Source organism: Typopeltis vanoorti, chromosome 16, assembly GCF_054136105.1.
Source record: "Typopeltis vanoorti isolate ZY-2024b chromosome 16, IOZ_Tvanoo_1.0, whole genome shotgun sequence".
Classification (NCBI taxonomy): Eukaryota; Metazoa; Arthropoda; class Arachnida; order Uropygi; family Thelyphonidae; genus Typopeltis; species Typopeltis vanoorti.
In genome coordinates, this window is record NC_143564.1 from 84,430,610 (window position 1) to 84,456,648 (window position 26,039).

General features: G+C 33.4%; 1 protein-coding gene across 1 annotated transcript in view; it reads right to left on the minus strand.

Annotated features, from left to right (window-relative positions):
• The window catches only part of LOC150098169 (adipokinetic hormone/corazonin-related peptide receptor variant I-like), an 83,572-nt gene extending 59,675 nt beyond the window's left edge, over positions 1–23,897 (minus strand). Inside the window, exon 1 of the mRNA XM_090406274.1 lies at positions 23,328–23,897. Within this exon, the coding sequence (XP_090262400.1) occupies positions 23,328–23,897 (570 nt within the window). The remainder of the gene's footprint in view (positions 1–23,327) is intronic.
• Between the last annotated feature and the right edge of the window lie 2,142 nt (positions 23,898–26,039).

Sequence of the window (26,039 nt, forward strand, 5' to 3'; positions counted from 1 at the left end):
TTCACAGGCGTATTATAGAAATGTCTTCTGATATCGAGAAAAATGTATGCAGTGATAAACTTCAGTATTCAAATTTTGCATTGCAAGTTGATGAGTCAACATACATTACCAACAAGGCGCAACTCTTAGCATTCGTCCGTTTTATTAATGAAGATCAAATAGTAAATCAGTTTCTTTTTTGCAAAGAATTAAGTGCGTCTACAAAAGGTGAGGTCGTTTTTAACATTTTGAATAGTTATCTTGATAAATGGCAGTTAACATGGAAGTCGTGTGTAGGCATTTGTACAGATGGAGCCCCTTCCATGGTAGGCTGTGTTAAGGGCCTTACATCTTTTGTAAAAAAACAAAATGAGAATGTTATCGTAACTCACTGCTTTCTTCATAGGGAGGCCTTGATGGCAAAAACATTGGGAGAAAAATTAAGAGAAGTTTTAGATCAAGTTGTTCAGATGGTAAACTATTAAAACAAGACCTGTCAAATCGCGTTTATTCGAAAAGCTTTGTATCGATATGGATTCACAACACAGAGGGCTGCTTTTACACACTGAGGTGAGGTGGCTGTCAAGGGGGAAAGTACTTACCCGTGTACACAAGCTACGACAAGAACTTCTTGCGTTTTTTGAAAAGATGAATCAATTACATTTTTGTAACCACCTTCGGTGCAAATTTTGGATTGCCAGGTTACAGTATTTGGCGATATATTTCAGCAGCTCAATATTTTGAATACTAGCATGCAAGGGAAAGAAGAAAATATTCTCACATCCACTGACAGAATGAAAGCGTTTCAGAGAAAACTACAGATTTGGAAAAGAAAAGCTGTTGAAGGTAATTTGGAAATGTTTCCATTGGTAAGTAACACTTGAATAAATGAAACACTTCCAATAATAGTTGAACATTTAACAAGTTTAGAAGAAAAATTGAGTTTTTATTTTCCATCACTTAACACTGAACAATACGATTGGATTAGAAATCCATTTATGGAAACTTCAAGTGATTTTGGTTTAACATTAACAGAAGCAGAAGAACTGACAGCTATATCCACTGATCGTGGATTGATGATTAAACATAAGGAATTGTCTCTTGAAGCCTTTTGGATTTCTATAAAAGAAGAATATGTGTCAATATCTAAAAAAAGCTTTGAACATTTTACTACAATTTTCAACATCATATTTATGTGAATTAGGATATTTTACCCTCACCACAATTAAGTGTAAAAAGAGAGGAACTCTTCAATGTATTGACGTGGAAATGAGAGTTTGCCTTTCAAATATATGCCCAAACATTCAAGCAATCGCTAAGATACATCAGGCTCATGTTTCTCATAAACACAAAAATGAATAAACTTAAGATATGTTTCATTTTATTTTTTTTATCGCATTATTTTTTTTTCTGTAATATTTAACTTAATTATAATAACATATTTCTCAGAAATTTGTATATAGTGCGCCTACAATTATTTAGGATTTTAAATGCGCCCCGACTTCAAAAAGCTTGAGAACCACTGAGCTAGACAATCGAAACTGCTAACCTCAAAAGAAGAAAAGAAGAACAATTTCCACTTTCGCTATTTTATCAAAAGATACATAATTTGCTAACCACAAAGAATGCTCATTTTAGCAGGATATCAATCGGTAAAGAACAACTCGCTTTCTCTGAATATTTCATTCGAATTAACAGAGTGATTAATCAGTGCTATTTTGCAGTTGATTTTTACAGGTGTGTATGATTTTCAAGTTTCATCGCAGGATATAAATGGAACTTATTTCAAATGTCGAAATGAAATATTTCGACATTTGAAATATTTACATTTTCCTGATGTAAATAAATTAACGCTGTGTTAAAATATTTTATGCAAATACCGATATTTTTTAATTTTCTAAAGTGTTTTGTAATAAAATATCGATTTTCTTCTATGAAAACAATGTTTGTGGTGTAAGTTTGACTCGATTCTCATCCCCTGAATAAGGAACGTGTTGTTGCCAGGGGAACATCTATCTCTGTTAATTGAAATTATATTGAATTGAAATTATAATTTTATGATTTTATTTACATAAAATTTTTAAAATTAAATACTTGTCGTTAATTATAATAATTAAAAGTTGAGCATCATCCTTATTGCAATTTTCATGACGCTAAATTTGTATTTGCATAACAAATACCGTTATAGGTTCGATTTTAGTCTCAACTATATAAAATAATAATAATAATAATAAACTTTTCGTCGTTTTTTTTTCCCAAATTATTCTAAATTAAGTCGCTAGCTGGCTTTTAGCATTTTTTAGAGAGAAATGCATTTTTTTAATCACGCATTGATCTAAACTGACTTTCCAGATTTGGAATTTTCTAGAAAGAAATGCATTTTTTTAATCATGCACTAATCAAAACTGACCATCCAGATTGACTGGATGGTCAGTCAATCTGGCTACCTATCTATTTCTAAAAAAATTCAGATAAAATAAAACTGCCATTACTCTCTTTTTTGAAATGGTAAGATTTTTGGGATATTTATTTGTACACCCGAATTTTGTATTTTGTGTATAATGATTCTATCATATTAAAAGTTTGAACTACTCTTAAAACTAAGGGATGAGAAATATACAGAATGAGGCCATTAAACACTCGAGTATTCAATTAATTATTAAAGTCTCTAAGAGTGCAATTTGCAACCTTCTATCTCGTCTCTAAGAAGCACAAAAAAGCACTTTCAACAGAGTTTAAAACAAACAATGGCCTTAATGGACTTAGACACAGGATCACCTAAAATACCTTAAACAACAACATATTTAAATTACCAATAGAGCATTATTAAAACAATCAATTAAAAAAACAGAAAAAACAAAACAAAACACAATATTGAAGAAGAGCTTTTAATAATGATGCAAAGACATATTTTGGGAAATGCAAATTTAACACTTTTATTCATCTTTATTCAGATTTCTCTATAAACCATTCATACAGATTCATTAGTTATTTGCAAAAACAACAAAATTAGGAAGGAAACGCGCATATACAGGGTGTCATAATTAAACTTCCCCTATTCAGAGGCTTATTTATCTGGATCTAAAACCGGAATGTCCAAATTTAAGGAGTTTGAGGGAATATGGCGTCAGGAAGTCGAAACGTTGCATAAAACGAAGTCGAATGAAGAGCTATTACAAGAGCTATAAAGGTAAATGGAAAGTTTCAGAAACGCATTCCTATTTGATAACTGTGTTCAGCATGGCCTCAATTTACCTTATCGCGAGTTATTTGACATGTTATTTTATCTTAACGAGTGTATCAGCCGCTCTACGTGAGTTTAGAACCATTTACCAATGGGTAAATGCCACGTCAGTGACATCAATGAAAGTGGCAACTGTATATAACGTTATTAGTTAAAACATTTTCTATTCTATTCTACGGAGTTCTCCGTAGAATACCCAAAACGATGATAAACGTTCAATGATTTCGGGTTTGCTCATTTGTTTTTTTATTTTACGTATTACACCAGCTGTCCCTACTTCTCAAACGCAGTGGATACTTACGATTCCCTATGGCTACAAGTTTACTTTCCAAATATGGAGCTACCAGAATTTCGAGCAAATAATACACTATCTTGCATTTGAAATTCTTACGTGAAATTCACGTAAGAATTTCAAATGCAAGACAGTATGTTTTATTTTGAAGTAACTCAATCGAAGTGACTTCAGACAGACGGTACATTCTTTTGACTACCTGTTCGCGTCACTTTGGCTCAGTGTCGACTTCTTCGATCTCTGTATTTAATCTCGGTAGATTTCTGTTTATAAATTGATACAAAGTCGTATTTTCGAGTGCTGCTGCTAGATGACTAAGGAGAATGAAAAATATGCGTTTTATAGCGCGCAAGTGTTGGACATGAGAAACAAGTAAACTGTCTCACAACTATCACTACCTTGTAAATGAATTAAAGCAACAGCTTTTGAGATTTTAATAAGTACATCACATGATTCTATGCAAGGTATTTCACTTCCATGAAACCGAAACGCATAACTGAGAGGAAAAAATCATCTTTCACGTTTTCAATTGTCATTTAGCTGTCCAACAATATGCTCAGAGATGTTATCATAGAATTTAAGAGCAATTACAAGCGAAAATAGAAAGCCAAAAATCCTACTTTACGCTCTAAAATTATTTGCTAATAAATTAGATCTATCTGATAACTAAAATGGTGCTCATTATTCTTTTAAGAGAATTCTCATTTTTTTTTACTTATTTATTTTCCAAGTTGACTTTGATACATGCATTTTCCTTCCTTCAACCTTTAAAATAAATACATTTCAAATGTACAATTTTTAGGTAAATGCAATGAAATTGGAACGGAATGTTTGAATTATAATCTTATTCGTTGCAATGAACTACTTAACAGATTCTTTCTTCTCAGAGAAACGATAGCGAAATGATCACTTTCTTAGATTATATCAAAAAAAAAAAAATCAGCTGACGCCTTTTTTATTCCCGTATACGGGAGTAGGCGAGGCCATTTAGCCCTATCTAACGTTTGGAGACTGAGTGGGCAGTTCAATCTCCACTGGTACCCAATCAGAGATAGATGGCCCAAGGCTATCACTAATTAAGCGGTGCGAAGTGAAGAGAGACGGCTCAAATGTGCCGCCATCTCGTGGTCCCTAACCCTAACACAATATATTTACTGTCTGAAATAATGTGGGTTCTACGGTCGATTTTCTTGAGTTTACAGGACGAAAAACCCGAGTTTCCGGGAGGAAAAACCTGCTTGCCCGTACCAGAGATCGACTAACTCGGGAACCGGTCGAAAAAAGGCTTAGAAAAATTTCCTCTAGTCGCCGACTAGACTCGAAACCAAGTCTTCCTTCGTGTGGCCAAGCTCCGTGGTATGCAAACGCCACATCCACTGAGCTACACAGGCTCGCTTAGATTATATAGGGTACATTAATAACAGATGAGCGTTAACTCATGAAAGAAGAAAAAAATCATCAAAAATTTAACAGTGACCATTATTTAAGTCGAAACAGTATTCCCATGCTAAGAGGCATAGCAACAATACGCCATGTTAATAATTTCTGACCGAAGAAAAATTTTATCTTCCAAATATTATCTTTCTTATGACACTGATAGGCGAATGACATAGACATACGAACTGAGATTAAAGAAAGAAATTTGAAGATCTGAGACGAGAGAGAGATAAAATCTGCCGAAGCAAGAAATGAAATGATTTGCTTAAAACTTTCAGTGTATAAAAGTAAACACAGACATCAATATAAATTTAACTGATCAATTTTTAGCTATTCATATATTAAAATAATACTTCTACATTACTTAAACCTAAGAAACCACCCCTGGGTCTGGCTCTCACTGATGAGACCTCAATAAAGGTCGAAACGGGTCTGGGTAGTGACCCTTCCCATAATGCATAGCATTATACATGTACACAAGGATATGTGCTTTTCATTATGGGGTACTAAGGGAAGTGATGTGAAGTAATTAGCTTCCATATACGAGTTGCCTCAGCCTTGAAAATACTTCAAGCACAAACTTTGTTTGCTTACACTTGGATAAAGGATTAAACCAAGTATATAATTTCTTGGTATCTTTCATTTAACTCATCAACCCCATCCCATTCTGTAATTATCGCTAAATTTAAGAGAATTTTTCTATTAAGCAGTTCGCCAACAGACTTTTCAGATATTTCTCAGAGGACTATAAAGCTAACCATCAATATCTTAAGTCGAAGAGACCAGTAGGATAACAGGGATGTGAGTAAAATACTAAAACGAAGCATAAAAAATTAGGTCAAATCAGCTTTTTGAAGCATTATAGAATTCGATCTTCTGCTAAGAGCAATACATTTGTATTCTTTTCAAACAAAGAAACGTAATCGTATTGCTAACATGTTCTTATTCGTCTTTTTCTTCATCGTGTTTCATGAGCCGTCCGGCCTCTGACTTTTCTTATTTCGTACTATATTGATTTCGATTAGACTCGCGTCTCCTTCCGTTATTCTTATTTTTGTTTAAAAAAAAGGAGAATGATCTTTCTTTAATCCAAGCGTATTGGTCTATAACATAGGAGAGAGAGAAAGAGAGAGAGAGAGGGGGGGGCCACTATCCTTAATACTTTTGTTCGGCTCTAAATACTGCTTTCTGTGATCTTCTTTGCTCTTTCTTTTTAGTATTCTAGATCACTTTTTCCCCAAGATTCTATTCGGTTTTGTCTTATCTATTATCATTCATTCAGTATTTAATAGCATCATATCAATTTATTTCGTTTATTTTCTTTAATTTCTCTAATTCAGAAAACTGGTCTTCATTCAGCATTCAATCAATTCGAGTCACTTCCTTCTTCTTGTTCAGCGATTCTTTTATAACTGAAGCAGCTTTGGTTTAATTAAACAAAATTAATGATGTAATTATATTATGCAATAAGGCGAAGTCAACCACTCTCATGAAACTGTAGATAATTCATTTAAATGTCTTCCATTAAAGGAAAATGATATGCGATGTTTGCCTGGCCTAGATATGTTGTCGTTGTGCACCTGCTGACCTTTATGCGTTTTCAATTAACGAGGGTAATTTCATAATATGCAAGAAGAGAATGTCTTCGGTACAAAGTGTCTCATTTAAAATTAAATGAGAATTAAATAAAATTAAATAAGATGTTAAAGAGAACCAAGTCTAAACCAACCTTTTGTAAAGAGAATAGCATTTAATATTTATTTAATATAATTTCAAATATTTATCAGAAAACATGAGAAATTTCTATAAAAAGGTCTTCAGATATTAAGAGTACGATAACGCTTATCTGAGCTCATGTAACTTTGTGTCTGAAACCGCAGGTTTTAATGTTAAAGGTGGTAGAGAGGAGAGTAACAAGATATTTGGATAAAAAATCAAAATACGTTCTACTTCATAAAAGTTTTTCCCTTCTTAGGTAGAAATATCTTGCTTCAGACTATTTTCAAAATGAGACAAGCTCTATTTCAGGAAAGAAGTGATACACGGAATCCAAAATAAAGAAGATCAGAAATCACAGAATATACACACAAACTGTTATTGTGCATGTTTTCTATAACAAGACATATAGAAAAATACATAAAAAGAACTGCTATTTGATCAACTTGTCAAAAATCGGTCAAATCTATACATACAAAAATCAATGGTAGCGATTTTATCTTATGTTTTATTTTATTGTTATTATTTTTAAACCTCTTTCTTTTTATATTATTAATATTATATATTTTAATGACTTGAAAATTAAACAAAGTTTGAAATTTTAAGGAGGTACTCATAAATGGAAAATGTATTATTATAAGCAACATTTTCTACCCCAACAGACTTCATAAGGAATTTTTTTTTTTATTTCGGTTTATCAAAAATTACTCTCCCAGTAACATCTCGAACAATGTAGGTAGTCTAACTATAGAAAATTAAATTTATGGGATAGGAACACCTAAAAGTTGTTTAAAAATTTAGTACAAAACGTGTTTCATTTGGAGTTTTGATGCAATATCTCTCCCTCATGAGACTTTTTCTCTCTCTACATGTTCCTGCACAAAATTATTTTTATTTGGGCTGAAAGAAAAGTAAAATTTCTTTGAAGCTGAATTTATAGATGTATATCGGTCCCCAGCGTGCATTTTCCGTCAGGCAGGTGAATCCAACTCTTTTTTCGTTTTCTTTTTTTTATAAATCAAGAGAATGAGTGAGTGAGAGAGAGAGAGAGAGAGAGAGAGAGAGAGAGAGAGAGATCGTAGAGCTTTAGATTAACGGACACAAATATTCATTATGATGAAAACAATGACATATGTTATTCTTTATAGCGCCTCCATGGTGCACTTAAAAAAGCGATTATTCGCTTAAGTGAAGAGATGCGGCTGCGAATCTCGACACAAGAATTAAGCACTTTGAATGAAACAGGAGGTTTCATGAAAGACGACTGGCTCTTTACTCCATTTCAGAACCATGTATTTTTCTTCTCGGAAATCGTATAAGAAACCTCTGAAAATAAATAAATAAATAAATAACAATAATAATAATCGTAAGATGATACACGGCCGTGAGTCCCCTTTACGGTGAGGTACGGCACCATCTCAGTCCCCCAAATTTTATCTGGACTCCGGAACCAGCATAGCTGACGAATAAGACCTATGGCTGGGTCAGTATTCCTGACTGTAATCCGTGTGTGTTCAGTGGACCGGTTTGCCTGCTTGCGGGATGAAAAACCGCAGGTAAACTGGTGGAAAAAACCCTGCTGTCCACGCCCAAGACCGACTAACTTGGCTATGGCAGATCCTTAAGCTCCTCGCGTCGTCAACGGGAATCGAACCTAGGACACTCCTTCCCCAGGCATATGGTTGCGAAGCGCATAGCCATTAGGCTAACCGCGCGGACATAAAAAAATAAATAAACATGGATACAAGTAAGACCCCACCCAAAAAGATGGTAAACGTGGGAAACAATAGGGATAGAATTATTAGTTACCAATTATTTGTCATTTTTATGACATTTTTATTTCATACCAAATATTAAATATTACGGATATGAAACAAATTCGGAACAAACTTTTGGCATCTCATTCTCTAACGTGTAAGTAATTCTTCCACTTCCAGGAAATGCTCAATAGGATTGCATTCAGGCAAATGAGTGTTGGAGTAGAGGACACACGATAAACTACTATTATCGGCGTGTAACCATTTCTGGAAGAAATCTTCCTTGTAAACCTGTTCATGAAAGGTTTTCAATGATCATCTTAATTGGATATAATTCATCGGTAAGTGTTACTGGTAATAGTTAGCGGTAGCAAACTGCTTTCCCGAAACACACACATTACCATTCAAGCTTTGCTCTCATACCACGTAGTCTAAAGGGGTTAAAGGCAAGCCAAAATAATTTTATTGTTATAAAAAAGTAAGGGAAACGATGAATATAGAGGAATAACTTAACTGAATGTCGCTGGTACTCTTTTTCACAATCAAATGCGATAGTTCAAATAAGGAGTGCTCACTTCGCTAAAAGCTAATAACGTGGTGTAAGTAACATAGTGTAGACTGCTACCACTGCATTGGACGAAGAAGGTTCTATACTGTTGCATAACCTAGATAAAAATTCAGCTATAGGAATAAATGGGATATAAACACGTATTCTGCAGGTAGGAATATTTAGTTGAGTTGGCTAGGATATTGCATGTTAGTATATTTTGAGTCTTAACCCAAGAAAGATCCTACAAGAATCGAAAGAATGTATGATAATTCCTTTTGCACAAGGGTGGTGAAAAGACCGATGTGTCTAATTATTGATCTGCCAGTTTCTTATCGCTAGAGTGATTGTGAAATGGTAAAAACGAATACAGAAATGAGTTGACAGATAAGTTAAACTTTGCAAGGAACAGCATGGGTTTATTAAAGGAAGATCATGAACAATTTGCTCTCATTTTATAATAATGTTACGGCTGAGTTATATAAAGAGACGCGATACTCTATGATACATTGAAAGAGAGATGATACTGTTGAACTTTTCTGAGGCATTTGATAGGAAACTACATGAAAGAATGTTGCATAACTGTCGAGTATGGATTTGGAATATAAACTATTGGCTTCGATAGGTGGGTATTTGACGGACAACGGGCAATACTGGTATTGCCCGTTGTCCGTCTGCAGGGGGATTTGAACGTAGGCAGCATCAGCAGGGAGATTTGAATTGGCTATAAATGTGGGAAAACGATAATGACTGTCATTTCCATTCTAATAAGTGTAAAGGTATGCTCCATTTTTAGTCTCTTTAGGTATGTTAATAGTAACAATGCATACTAATTTATTTTGTAGATAAATAAGAGCCATGAATGCGGTGTAATAAATTCTGGCCCACATGGATTACAATGCTGATAACAATTCATATCCACGAGAATTATGTTAGTAACATTGTCACAGTTAAGAATCGTTTTAAGATGAAAATTGAGATAGTACATAACATGTTCTATTGCATTCAGATCAGGCTTTTATTAATTTCTAATCCTAAATATGCTATATTTTTAATTAGCATGCATACTGAAGTTTAGATTAGCTTTATAATTCATTGATGGATAAAAAAAATATATTTTTGCTTATTTCATCTAACTATGAAAACTGCATTAGAATCGAACTAGTTTTCTCTATTTTTAGATATACGAACATATTTACTGAACTATGCATTTCATTTGCAGACCGTGCAGTGAAAATAAACAGTGTCATCTGCAAAGACATTTGTTTTGCATGGTAATTGTTGGTCAAGGAAATCGTAGATGCTCAACTATCAGGGAGATTTGAATTGGCTATAAATGTGGGAAAACGATAATGACTCTCATTTCCATTCTAATAAGTGTAAAGGTATGAACCTTGGAAATCATATGATAATGAAACAGCTATGTCTAATTCCTATGGCATTCATTTCTAATTAAAATACATCATGCGATTATCTCTTAAAATATTTCTACATGTCTATAATTATTGATCACGTTCATTCTAACATTGAGAGGAATAAATTAATTTTGCGAAGTTCAGTAATGCATATTCAAAATTAGATTTGTAAAAGACTTAGAAAAAATAGTTTTCTACAATAACAAGTTTGGATTCAGATAGGAAATGTGTAGTTGCAGAAGCGGGTTATCCCTAGAAATTAATAAATAAATAACAACATAAATCCTCTCTTACTTACTATTGTCAGAGGATATAGGTGAGGCATTTTAACTTTAACTTAGTGACAGTTAATCCCCACCCTAGGCCAATCACAGATAGCTTGTCCAGCACTGTCAATAATATGATTTGACATTCAGAGAAGATTTACGGCGGCTAGACAACTGCCACTATCTTTTAATGCTAACACCATACAGTACATTATAGTATAATATTATGGTTGGGGCTTAGAAAAGAACAAAGGCTTAGAAAGTTCGTCTGGTCAGAAACTGGACTAATGCATGGCATAGCATCAGATGGCAATTACACTACGGATGAAAACGTAATTTTCAAAGGGATACATAGGACATTTACTAAAGTAAGTAACTCTAATATTTTAGGAAATCTATGTTTAGATCTCCCTCTTATTGAAGAGAGATCTAAACATACTTATTTTCTTTCAGCAGTTGCGCAATTTACTAATGCGATTATCAGCTTAACACCCAATAGTTTTTACTTTTGTGAAGTAAATATATCTACGCAATAACGTTCGCTGCTTAAATTTATACAATAGCAATTATTATTATTGTCTCAGAAGTATCGGTTCTCTGATACTTCTGAGACATTATACCTTTGTACTTAAAATTTTCATTTGGAATAATACTCTTTTTTTTGCTTTCTTTCAGTTTACAGTTTTTGAAGCTATATTCTTAATATTCCTTATTCGGGATTAGAATAATACTACATCAGAATTTTAATATATTCTATATTTTAATATAACGTATTAGACTATATCCGTATATTGAAGGCAATGTAGCTATGTGGAAATCGTGCTTATATCCATATCGCCAGGGCATTCGAATAAAGGTCGTTCTAAGGTCGATTCTAGACACAACGACTGGAGACGTTTCCTAAGCTGTTTTCGAGTTCAGGAATCTATTTGCTGAGTTCAGGAATCTTTAGTAAGAGGATATAGTGTTGGTTTTTTCTTCCTCTCGGAAACTCGGGTTTTTAATCCCATAATTCAAAAAGTTAACAATACACATTATTTCAGAAAATAATGTACAGTGTAGGGACCAAGAGATGGATTACCTAAGGGGGTTTGTGGGCGGCTGCTACTCGTTTTGAAAAGCTAATGCTAAATGGAACCGCATATTCTTTTGTTTCGTTTACTGTCATGGAATCGCTTACTCTTCTGGGGAAATAAAAAGGATTAGCATATTTACGTTTGTTTATATTTAAAATAAATAAACAAAATAGAAAATCTGAAGCAGTGCAAGGTAATTCCTAGTAAATGTGGTTGAAGCTTTGTATTGTTGCGGTCTTAGTATAAATATCGATTTACTAGATACAGAAATACAAATGAAGATTTTATTAAATGCATTTTCCTTAAAGTTTTATATAAAGAAGTAAAATTTTATTCGTTTAATAAATTGTGTAATATAGCTTTCATTGAATAACATAAGTTTTGTTGTGTGCTCGTATTCAGAAATTTTAAATGTTTTGTAAACATTTGGTGACCATCAACAACAAACAAGAAATAGAAATAACTGTCTTTAGAACCAGGAAGTGCTGCAAACGTTGTTTATAATTAGGTGATGGATCGCAGCTTTTTTGTTAGACAAGATGTCGCAAAATTGCAGTTCGTTAAAAATACTGTGAAAGCAATCTCGCGTTATCAGCAACTACTTTTTTGTACGTAGAATCATAAAGATTTCATTACTTGTTTTCTGCTTGAGAAGTAGTAGTTTTTCATTATTAACTATTTTGTCATCTGATATTTTTTGTCTGTCTTTGAGAGTTTTAGTTTCTCTCAGTTATCGTTAGCTGTCAAGTCACATGATATGTGTTCCCACTACACTGACAGTAAACGAATTAATAATGATGAATTGGAGTAGGCAAAATATACTGTCATGCGAATCTTCGCGACATATTCATTGTGTTACAAACATTATTTACGGAAACCAATCATATCTTTTGGCCAAGCGATATCGTCATTAATGGAGTTATGAAAGTTATTATAATAAATTTAATAGATTATCTACTCCAAATGAATGTCTAACCAAAATCTTTACCAAAGATCAGAGGGAAGGTACTGTGTTTTATTTGAGTTGTCCGAAGCATTTTTTAGAAAGGGATTTTCATTTTGCTATTTTCAATATTTATGTCTTACGCTGCAAATATTATTATAAAGATTTATAAAAAAAGATTTATAAAGAAGTAAACAAAAATTAACTGGATTAAGTACGTTTTTATTTGTATTATAACCGGAACATTTTATACTTAAGTAATGAAATTTCTCGCGAAATAAACAACGTATTTAACAATACAACCTCTTCATTATAACAAGAATTATCTGAAATATAATTTCTATCATCTCTCTCATTAAGCCTGAACTAATTTTCCGTTCAATTAACAATCGGCGTCCATGATGTCCTTGGGATGGAAGTGAGTTCGAATTACGTATAGAATACGAAGAACTTTTAAATAAAAGTTAGTTAGATTCTTTCATTCGGTCGGTGGCGGAAGGACTTTTATTGGCAGAAACTTTAATTTTTCTTCTGTCAAAACTGAGAAATTAGCAGAGAACGCATTCAAATTAAGAGACATAATAAACCTATGTAATAAGTCTGATTTGTTTCAGTCATAATTCTAACAACAGTCCCGATTGAAATGTTAGATTATTGTTATATCGACTGTAGACAATAACTGAATAACAACGCAGTTTTAAATACATTTTGGTGGTTTAGATGTTTAAAGGTCATACGTTGGAGGTGAATTAAATGTAACTCTTAGACCAGGGGTTTCCAAACTTTTTGTTTCCTAGAGCACATTCTAAAATACCGGTAGGGCGACGGGCACCATCTATTTTTTCAAGCAAATGTTTTGAATTCTTTTGTTAAATGAATACATACAAAGTTTACATTATAATCAAATGTTTTATTACTTAAAAGTTTACATTATATAAAAATTTAAATATATATATATATATATATATATGTAAGTTAGTGTGATCTTTGGCATTGCATTTCATTGGCCAGTGCTTCATAATTAGGAGAATATGATGATATTCCAGTTCTTAAACTGGAATGAAAAACTTCGTCTACTTTACATTGTATGCGTTTAATACTCGTCTTTTGTCATTGTCTTAGACTAATGTAGGTAATGTATTTATATACATTACCTACATAAATACATTACCTACATAAATAATACATATATACAACGGAAGCTACAAATATGTGCCATACAGCTATCACTGTATGCAGTCATTTCTTTATTAGTAATATTTAAGATATGATTTGTTTAATGAAGTTTTGAGTTCTTACTTTAACACATTCTGCAGATTTATACGTAGCATTGACGCACGCATCAGAAAATTTGTAGTTAATGGTTCCTAATGCATGCATCTGATATTTCTTCTTCATTCTCTACTTTCACTTGTCACTGTGACTAAATTAACTATTCAGACAATCATTTATCCTCCCCATCAAATCAATATTTTTGCACGCCAACGTAATTAACGTCAAAGGTATGCAGCTACCCAGATGTTATGGGTGGAGTTCTTATCTTAGCAAGTACACAAATGCAAATAATATCGCAAAGATCATCCTCTACTTTTCCTTCTTTGAATGTTTAAGCAATCGAGGTCAAGCCTATGGAAACTGATAAGAAGTGTATTGCTTTTGCATTATAATGCAATTAAGAAAAATCGAATATAATAAGCCTACTGCAGATTAATCTTTCCAAAACAAAACATTTTTAGCAAAGTTTTCAAAAACGCTGAAAAAAGCGAATAAAATGAACAGTAAACTCTCTGATGTCAGAAGTTTATTATACTTTAAAATGGGATCTAAGGTTTACATCAGACATTGTTTATATTTAATTTTAAAATTAGGAATGAACGTGTTCAGATTTGTAATAATACAGTATTGACGCCAACATTATTTATGAAGAAGTTTATCTAAAGTCTTAGAGATCCACGAAGGATCTCTAATGTGTTTCTGTCTAATGAGACGAATAAGAATGTATTAAAATCGCTGTCAGTAGGGAATTTCTTGAAAGTTTGCTAACCAGTATTCGCCTCCTGCAAAAGTGATTTCAGCCGGCGCGTAGTATTAAGTAAAATGCATCGATCATTGGAAATATGATATGTTGTGGCATGCATAAATTATCCCATTTTCCTTGCGTTCTCAAATTCAATAGGCTTCTATTGTTTTATTATACTATTTTATTTATTAATATACATGAGAGAGAATAATTTACTCTTATCATAACAGTCATTAAGATAAAGACATAATTTTCTAATTAATTTATATTCGAACCGATTTACACGGACTTAATTTTGCATTAGGACCACCCCCACGATTTACATATATTCGGTAAATAAGTTTTTAAAATCTCAGAAAACTTAGGTGCAGTCACTTCTTGGAATAAAACCTTTAAATAATTTTCGTGGAAAGTTCATTTCATAATAACCACACCTTTTTGTCTTATCACCTTCAATTTTAGCCGTTTACAGATAAGTCGTTAAAACGGATTTCATTTTCTTCACATTTAAAGGCTTATCAGTGCTTTTCCACGTAAGGTGAATGTTCTGGTCTCACGCAGAAGTAACAGGATTTTTTACACCGCAACGCAGGCAAATCGCCAGAATAATACACGCAGTCGAGAACCAAGATGCACTATGCAGATAAGATTAACCGCTATATCATAAGAAGCAATCAATTTTCAAAGAAGCCAAGTTATTTTGCTTTGTCATTAAGCCAAGCATCAAATCAAAAAGATAGGACAGAATAGAATGTACGTCTTATTGAAGACGTACTTCATATTATTCATTATCCCATCCTATATTTATTTCAAAATGAAATATAAGTATTTTTCTTTTAGTCAATGAAGAATCAATAAATAAAATATTATGAGATAAACTTTGTTTTGTCAAAGTATACCGGAGCCATTTCATTCCAACATTCTAGACATTAAACTTAAGCCACATTTATAGGGATACCGTACAGACAATTACAAAACAAGTATTTCAATTTAAGAAAATCTTTCCGAGTAAAATTTTACTTACGTAAAATTAAAAAATAAATAAAAATTAAGGTTCTATTTCTGCATCGGGATATGATGAAAAGTGCAAGTTTTCGAAAAACAGTCTTGCATTATGGCATATATGGGATTACCTCTTTCTGCCATTCTTCTTCTCAGAAAGGAACGTTGCTATCTGTTCGATGATTGGGTTTCTTTTTCCCTCTTTTTTCCTAGTCATCTGATTACAATGGAATTTTTAGACTTGCTGTTCTAATTCACTAATGAATAATTTTCCATTTTTAGAAGAGTTTTACCAACATAATGCTTTCTAAGATTACTTCCTTTTCGTCTATGGAAATAAAAACACCGAGTTTTGGGTTTCCACAACGATTTTACTTTGCTTTTCTGTTTATAATTTTTTATATACATTTTAGCGAAGTTTTACTTGAAAACTCTATTAAATTGCTGAAACTGTGGTACTGGAATAAGGAGACGATGAATTGAAACTTGACCCAATAAGTGATTCATCTAATCTCAGCCATATCAAAGTTCCGTCAAAACATTCTAAAAATCACTTTTTGATAACCTTTATCCAGACTCTCGTGGGTGTATATTACACACGACATGAGAGTCTGGAAACATAGAGCGCAGATGGTACTCTGAGCGAGTTAAGGATTATAAGTAATTGTAAAACCTACTCTTACACATCAAACACGATAGATTTTATTTTCAACTAAATGACGCAAGACAACCATTGTGCAAGAAACACAATGGTTGTCTACCATCGGATTCAAAAGTCGTTTACGAACTTACGCATAATGGAAAACAAAGCATTCAATGATTAATCCTATCTGTTTGGAAATTGATTCTGATTCGAATCGTATATCCCATCTAGTATGTATTGATTTTATTCTTGAATATGTTCCATAAAATTATCTCTTTTTTATTATCTCTTTCTAAGGTCCTTACTGCATTGTGATTGCCAGCATCCATATAAGTAGTCGACTATAGAAGTATATATTTTTGCATTTTATACCAGTAGGTTAGGGGGGTTGACAGAGATATGCATATGGTTATCTCTTTGCATTATATAGCAATAGACTAGGTGTAATGAAACATAACCACGTGCATATCTCTGTCAACCCACCTAACCTACTGGTATAAAATGCAAAAATATATACCTCTATAGTCGACCACTTACATGGATGCTGGCAATGACAATGCAGTAAGGACCTTAGAAAGAGATAATAAAAAAAAGAGATAATTTCATAAAACATATTCAAGAATAAAATCAATTTATTATTTGATTTTAAACATAATCAGGGCTACTTATATACAATGGCGCTTTCTCTGATTCTCTAATTCTTAATTTTCTCTGTCTTCTTTAATCTAGGAAAGTCTTGTTCACAGAGGCCAGTCTATCAGAACAAAAAAAAAGTACCTTATCTACAGTATGTAATCCGCTAGAGCTTTTTAACACCTCTGTCCATAATGAAACTTTGATTATCTTAACGCACTTCAAGTAATGGATATAAAGTATATAACAATGCTGATTATTTAAAATTTGCATTTCGATTTTAGCTTATTAAACGCCTTCTATTGGACGTTGAATCAGTAATTTCAGAAGATTTTTCGCTATAAATTACAGTAAGATGTTTATAATATTTAAATCGCATCTTCATTCCTGAGACAATAATTTATTTATATTAATATTAAATATTAAATATTATATTATTATATTAATTAAATAACACACATACACACATAATTATATAAAATGAATCATATTGGGTAGCTGTTCATTAGACGTGTAGTTTTAACTGCATTTTGCGTCAGCAATTTTTACGCACCTACTATCATCAGTTTTTTTACTTTGTGCATACAGAGTGTTTCTCCTGACAGATTTTGATAAACTTTAATTTCCTTTGAAACTAAAAACATTTGTAATTCAAGTGCAAACATAAAACTTGTAATACGTCACTGTATCATATAAATCTTGTTGCATTAGTTGTTGTCATGAATACAGATTTATTAAGGGAAAAATAACGGTTCTTTTTAAAGTCTTTCTAAAGCTTGGTTGCCAACATTTTTCAAGAATATCAGATAGGAAATATACAATGAATAAAAAATTTTTCATACATTCAGTTTACAAGGAGCTCCACCATCAGAGAAAACCTCCACTGGTTATAAGGGCATCTATGACGTCTATAAAATCTTCATAAAGTAACATGGATTTTATAGCTCAAGGCGAGTTAGTTGTTTTCATACTAGAGTGGGGAGGATTTATACTTGGAAATTCGGATTTTTTTCTCATGATGAGATTCATTTGAAATAAATTAATAACAAAGAAATACATAAGAGAATAAACATGTGACTAACTAACTAACCTCTTCTGATCGAAATGTTTCTATTTATTATCAAATGGTTTCGTAATTATGTAACTCAAATCGAAGAAAATTTCGATGATACCATTTGATTATAGGATGATAATCTGATTTATCAGATTATCATCAGATAATCAAACTTGACCATTGTTATCCTCATCACTGAATTGGGTTATCTAATTTGATTTGTCACAATGTTTACACGTTTATATTAATGAAGTTTTCCCGCTTTCTTTTCTATATTTTATGAATTTTTAAGCTAATAAGATTTTCTTTCTACATATATTTTACTAATTTCTATTCGGCAGTCTTTCGATGAAATATATTTTAGTCGTAATTAAATCGGAAGGCACGCATTGCGACTGTGAGGAAATCACTAACGAAAAACCTGTAACCACAAAAGACAAACTTGAGCATCATTTTACAGTGATTGACTTTCCATTTCATTTCTTTTTCTTGTAAGATTAAATATACTTTAAACCAGGAAAATCGACTTTATTCAAATCAAATGGCTGCCCAAAATGTACGAGAACTAACTCATTATCGAATGAGATGTCCGCATTTGTGTAAGCCTCAAGTTTACACAAATGGTGCATCCTGTTATTTAATTAGTGAAGTTCATGAATTTTATTTTTCCCAAAACACTACAAATATATCTCAGTATGTGCTCAGATATGCTATTTTTTTAGATAAAAGAGGAGAATGCAATGTTTTGAACTCTGTGAAGAGACGTTTGTCTATTTTAGAAACAGTGAGAGGCAAGATGAGCTGCCTTTTCTATATGACGATCCTCAGATATGTTGATTGTCGACATATTAATACAGCTAGAGTATTATGTTTTGAGCTGCTGTTGTTTTGCAGTATGATGAAACAATAGCAGTAACAACAACAACAACAACAAAATAATTATATCTATATCTATCTATGACCTCTGTTCGATTCAAGTCAACGACATGAGGAACCTTTATCTAGTCTCTTTCGACTAAAGGTGAGTTAACGGATCTCATACGAAGGTGGAAGGTTTTTAACCCCATTAACTGGGTTTTTCACCCCTCAAAGCAGGCATGGACATGAACCGTCCCATGAACACACGAACACACAGCTGCAGTCATAAGATATAGTACCGCAAGGAAGGCAACGGGAAATCACCTTTCTCATAATCATCTCCCTAGTATGGTAGCATAAAGCTACCCCCACCAGCCGCATGGCTGAGGAAATAGGATATATATATATATATACACCACACCAACACTCCCAGTTTTATCTCTTCTGTTTGCAGCTAGTCAGTATTTAAATCAGCATATGGACGCAGTACGCAACCTACCTATTGTATAATAAAGGACTCGCACTTATTTTCAGATGTCTCACAAAATACCGAGATTATTAAACTCCAAATTCTTCTGCAGACCCGCCACATTTACTTCTCTTCCAGAAGAAACTAAATAGTCCCGTATTATTCACAACAGCAATATTTCATTAGCTGAATTTAGTAACAAATGGTTTTGGATGAAGCATAAAAACGTTCCTAATATTCTTCTAGCGTTCACTAAAAAAAAAAAAAATCTTGGATCCTGTATTTGAACAACGTGTTTCTTTAAATGGAATTATATTCTTGGTATAAATCAAAACACTTGGAAAATATTCCACATGAACATTCGTTTAGAGAATGTATCTAGATCCCAACATTTGAATGCGGAATAGTCATGTTTCACTCTACATTAACGTTTATGAAATTGGAACTTGTAATACCGTAAGATGTTCACTTCACTGAAACATAAACTGCGCAAGAAATTATCATGGCTACATTCCGTCTGAATAGCGCATGTTAAATATCAAATAAACCTTTAAATACATCATCTGCCTTCCAGTTCATATTTCAACCTCTCCAATTTCTTGTATGTGATTATTTAGATTGAATTGAAAGTCTGTTTTATTTGAATACATTTAGAGAACGTAAGATGATCTTTCTCAAATCCCACTTCAAAGTTTGAGATGAAAGGATTACTTATAAAAGGATGTACCAAATGCTATTAGAGAAAAACAAATATGTGCAACTTTATACAAAATAGTGCACCACACTTAATTTAAATTAGGTCAGTTTGATTTCCGAGGTAGGATATTATTATTATCAGTGGCAACTCGTGGCTTGAAATCGTGAGGGTGCTGCAACTTTCAAAATACACATACGCACTGTAAGTACATTGTATATATGTTTGGATAAAATATCAAAATTTGGTAAAAATTTAAAAAAAAATTAAACATGAAAAAATATTGTTTATTATCGATAAAATTATACAGTTTGGTATAATTCTTAAAAATAAAATATATTCTTCTTGTTTTGTTTCATGAAAAAATATTGTTTATTATCGATAAAATTATGCACTTTAGTATAATTCAAAATTACTTAAAAATAAAATCCATTATCACAACCGCAATAATGTTCTAAAATAAAATCTATAACAAATGTTATGTCTTTAATTGTAATGTCCAAATATTTAAAGAGACGGAGTAAACGCGATAAGCACTGTGAACACTCTACTACTGGGGAAAACTGCATATAAACAACTGTGGAACTGCACGACCGACAGTGCCGCATTATGCTAATAGCTCTCATCTCACAATGACGTGCGTATGCTTGCGCGTGTAACAAATACTAGCAATATGACACTGTGGTAAACACAGTGCTACAAGATGGATTTTTATTATTTTTTTACAAAATAAGAGAATTGTATTGGATTGTTGATGATAAAATTAAATATTACAAGCAAATGTAAATAAATTAATAAATATATTTATATATCGAGAAAAATTGAGGGTGCTTCAGTTCCACAGTGCCTATGCATGAGCCGTCCCTGATTATTATTATTCGTGACACCTCCAAGGAGTCCAAAGACTCATCACGGAGGACACCACTGTACAACTCTCCGTCTTCACTACTACACAGAACGTCTACTACCAATCACTTGCATCAACGCCATCTACTGCCCACAACCACTACCACTAGTATTTTTTGTCTGTAAATTGCGTGTGTTCTGAAGGGCCTATTTGTCTGTATGCGTAATGAAAACCCGAGTTTCCGGGAGAAAAAAACCCTGCTACCTCCGTACGAGATCGGCTAACTCATCTTCAATTGAAAAAGTCCATATAAAGATTCCTCCCTTCATGACGAGAATCGAACCTAGGCCTTTTCTAATCGAAGGGCGCAACGTACCGTCATTGCGCTACGGAGGCACTTATACAGAGGATAATTTAGCAAACAAAAAGTAATTTACTAAGCAAATGTTTTTCATATTGATGAAATCGCATGTCGTGCAGTAATTGGCAATTTAAGATTCTCGCAAAGAGAAGTAAGAAAAGTGGATGCTTGAGACAGGCAGATGATTTGATAAAAAATGTTTTCGGTCATATGATCAATGTATTAGGCTTCAAGCCTAATAACAGAATTAACTTTTTTTGTCGATTTCGATTTCAAAGTGGAATTAGAAGAGAAATAATTATTTATTTTATCTTTTTCTCCGATATTATCAATAACTCGTGAGTCAGGAATCATGCGGACATGAAAGAGTCCAGTGAGTAAGTAACACATTCGTGCTAACAAAAAGATTTTTGCATGTTTGATTCTACCTGCGTGCTAAAAGCACTTTCTGTAAGTCCGTTTTCAGCGTCTAAGTTTCAGAAACTAGTTGGTTTTAAGGGCTGGCCATGCAAAGTGTTTTCTTTTTTTTTCTCGTAATAATTCGTATTTTAAACCTCTAAATCAATACAAACTGTATATAACTCACACTGTACCTTTCAGTGTCCGCGCGGTTAGCCTAGTGGTTGTGCGCTTCGCAACCATATGCTTGGGGAAAGGAGTGTCCTAGGTTCGATTCCCGTTAGACACGAGAGTTTTCAGATTTTATAAAAACATGTTATTATCAAATCATCTGTCTGAAGAAGATCCTTGAGCTACTCAGCTCAAGGATCTTCCTCAGCCATAGCCAAGTTAGCCGGTGTTGGGCGCGGGCAGTAGGGTTTTTCCCCAGTTTAGCTGGGGCTTTTTCATCCCTCAAGCAGGCAAACCGATCCTGAATACACACGGACTACAGTCATGAATACTTCCAGCAGAGGAGTGGCGTGCCGGCTGCATTATTTCGCAGTGACTTCCCATTAGGAGGTGAACCACCCCTCTGAATCAGACGGAAGGGAGAGATAGATAGGTACCCTTCAGTAATAACCGCATGAGTAAGAAATGCGAAATGGAAGAGGTTTCTGTCACAGGTTAAATAAGTTAAATAAATAAGTTAATAGAGTTAAACTGAACTATCTGATGATGTCTAAGGGTAGAGAAAACTGCTTATGGATTTAGAAAAAAAAGGTTGGTCTAAAAGGAGATCTTTCTACTTTTTTTTGCATAACCAAAGGCGCTGCAGAATTTATTTTATAAAATAATGCAATTCATCGCTCATTAACTGCAAACAAGATGAGTCACATTCGATTGGTCATTCAGTTTTACTTTTTGCATTTGTGCATTTTGAATTACCAATTTAACATACGGCCATTCATAGCAAGGTATTGGTTTCCTGTTCCATTACTATTGGGGAACTGGAACCTGATAAAAAAAAAAAAAAATGCATTACAACCAGATTTGTTTCTATCACTCTGAATAATTCTTTTATAGAAATCTACTGTTTATGATATGTTGATACCGATTTTAAATGTCAACATCTAGTCTGTTGTTTATTTGCAGTATATCGACGTTAGCACGTTTTCGGTAATTAATCTTCTGAATCAGATGCAGTAATTGGATTGCTAGTAAGTAGTATTGTGCCTTCAGTTCATTTTCATCTTATAATCACTTCATTTACATAAATATTAATATAACAAATAACGTCATTGAAAGAGATAACTTTGCAAAAATGAAGTATTTACGTTAAAGTTATACGTAATGTCGTAAATATTATATTAGTATACTACGTCAAACTTAGGATGAATATTATGTTATTATAACATATTTAATAACTAACTAATTTAACAGAAAACTATTAAAATTACCATGTTATTAATTATGTCAACACACTCATTAGGACAAAATGAATAGAACATTATTTCTTGAAATAATCCAAAACATGAATTTGGTGTTAATACCAAAGATTTTCTCCGGTGAAGCATAACTTCTAACTAAACTGAAGTATTCCGCAGATAACTACTAAAACTGAAATCTAATAAGCTCGCGAATTCATTTTTACTGTTTTTCTACGTTATTATAAGAGATATATGCAGTAGCTTACCTGGGGAAAACTACAAATTAGGCTAACAATCCAGGCAATGATGAGATTGATCTTACTCCTACGTTGAGCATCATTCACTTTAAGAGGATGCAATATAGCAAAATAGCGATCGAGACTAATGCAGACTAATACCATTGAAGACAAATATGGTCCAAAAGCTCTTAAAAACAGCATCACCTTACATGCTGCGTTACCTGCAGTCCATTCCACCGTGATTCTCCAAAATATCTCTAGTGGAATCATTATAAACGTAACAATTAAATCCGCGATAGCCAGATGCATGATCAGCAAATTGATGCGTGACTTTCTGTGTCTGTTTCGAATTAAAGACATGAAAACAGGAACATTACCGGCTGCTGCTAGCACAAATAGAAGTCCATAAAGTGCGACTTCTCTAAGAGAGTCACCGTTAAAAGTTAGATAACTCGGCAAGTTATTTTCTGCGTTCGTCCAGTTTGTTCGATTTTCTTTGAAACTCATAACTGTGTTGGTGGGCGAGTACAAATGGAAAGGATCGTCTTCGTCCTCGTCGAAATTCATCTCCTCATTGGTTATCTGAGTAAATAGCATGTTGCTTTTATAATTATAAACGAACCAATGCTATCCGGAATTATTACTCTATTTTCTACTGTATTTAATTTTCTTTCAAAAATTATCATTTCAAGTAAGTTCACCATAAGTTTTGTCTGTACGTGTTTTAGATGTTCGATAAACGCTTTGGGCACCATTTTACGCACGTAAGTTTTGTTATCCTCATTTGACAGAACAGCAGAACGATAGTCGCCGTCTTACTCCGGTGAAATCGAAGTTTGGAATGTGCGCTGTTCGGTTCTCTGTCGAGAGCCGAGTGCGTTATTTCTTTTCTGCCGCAGGTGTCGCTACTAACGAGTTACTCCAGTGAAGTCGTTAAATGAAATATTACGTTAACATATAAACTGGCTGCGGTGTATGCAGGTTCTGAAGGGGTGGGGGGGGGAAGAAAAGGAAGATTTTCTTTCACAGTTTGTGATCTTTGTGTGTGTTTGATTGGATTTTGAGTTTTTATGGCGCAGATTCGAACCGGCAGCCTCTTGGCTGGAGAGCGGACACGCTAACCACTCTGCCAACCCAGGCTGGTTTGTGTGTGTGTGTGTGTGTGTGTGTGGAAAGAGAGATAGAGAATAAATATATCTCTAAGTTTGTGAAATTAAACTATTGATATAAGAAGAGTGACCTAAACGTTTTGATGTTTTAATCTTCTTTAATTTGAAAGTCATAAAATTATAATAAAACGTTTTTCAACATATAAGGTATTGCCATCTATTATTCGATCTCTTTATCATACTAAGTCCTATTTCCTAAAGCGCAAAATTCTCAACATTGGCGAAGCGACTAGGTAACTGCTAGTTAGATGGCGACATGTCTGACTGTGTCTTTAATGGTTAAGTAAAGGGACTGCTCCAGCTCTGGATTCTTGCTTTTTTCATGTGTCTGGTCTACTGCAGGTAGTCTAACACTGTCTTTTTAAGGAAGCACTGCATAAGAATTTTATTGAATAGCGTCAGATAGTGTTCACAAAGAACGCGGACCACTGAGAGAGAGAGAGAGAGAGAGAGAGAGAGAGAGAGAGAGAGAGAGAAAGAGGCGTTGATGGTGTGGCTTTATGCGCTTGCTCAGAGTTGAACTGTTCTCTCACTGTTCATCCCAGATAATCAGTTTAATGAACAGTTCGAGACTGGCTAACAGTTTTAAGCACACATCAACTCAATGATGATTTGTTCGGAACATTTCGACAACTGCTATTGATCTTGCCAAGCTCATAAAGTTGTCGTCACACAGTTTCTTATTGAAGTACGGAATCTGGCAGACAATCATTTATCAGTCTTTGTAGCTGAAATGGCCTCAACAGCTTAACGCCGTATCGCGTGATCGATTCCTAGCAGCCCTCTGGAACGAAATTGGTCTTAGAGAGAGTAATGTCTCTTGCCGTGAATTTTCTTCGCGGCAAGTGAAGGGCACTTCTCTCATTCACAACATTCTGACCGAACAAGTACAATTCTCTGAATGGTATTTGCTAACCAGTGTCTTTTTATGATTTCTCTTTCTAATAAAATGACAACAAATACATCAGGACTACGTTCAAATTTCATAAAGTAAAATTACTTGAATTAGACGATTCTGATGACTCATATAAACAATATAAACATCAATCATTTCAGCATTAAACGTAAGTGATTCGTATATCAGTTTTATTAATTTAGTAGAACAGACAGATAAAAGTATTTATTAAAGCATAGAATTAAAATTATAATGGGAGAGAAAAATATAAATTCAGAAACCTTATGAGTGGGCTTTGTACATTTCAAATTTGCATAAAAAATAAATAAATAAAAACATAACATTACAGCTTTTGCAGCTGTTCGGTCGGGACTACGTGAGTTTAAATTCTTTCTACCATTTGAATCTATGTAATGATTTTTCAGTGCAAGATCTTTAGCTAAATGAAATTGAAATGTGTGGATCATGCCCTTGGCAAGATTCGTTAGTTAGTGTCATATGCAGGAGGAGGAGGAGTTTCTCTTTCAAAAGTTGAAATTTTATTATCATCAATACAGTAAAATGGCTGGAAATGTACTCAGTCGATATAGCAAACATATTTAGAAAAGTGTAACTCTCCTATCAGAATATTTGAGTTATTTCAAGCGAAGTTACTTGTTGGCCGTAACGTGCCAA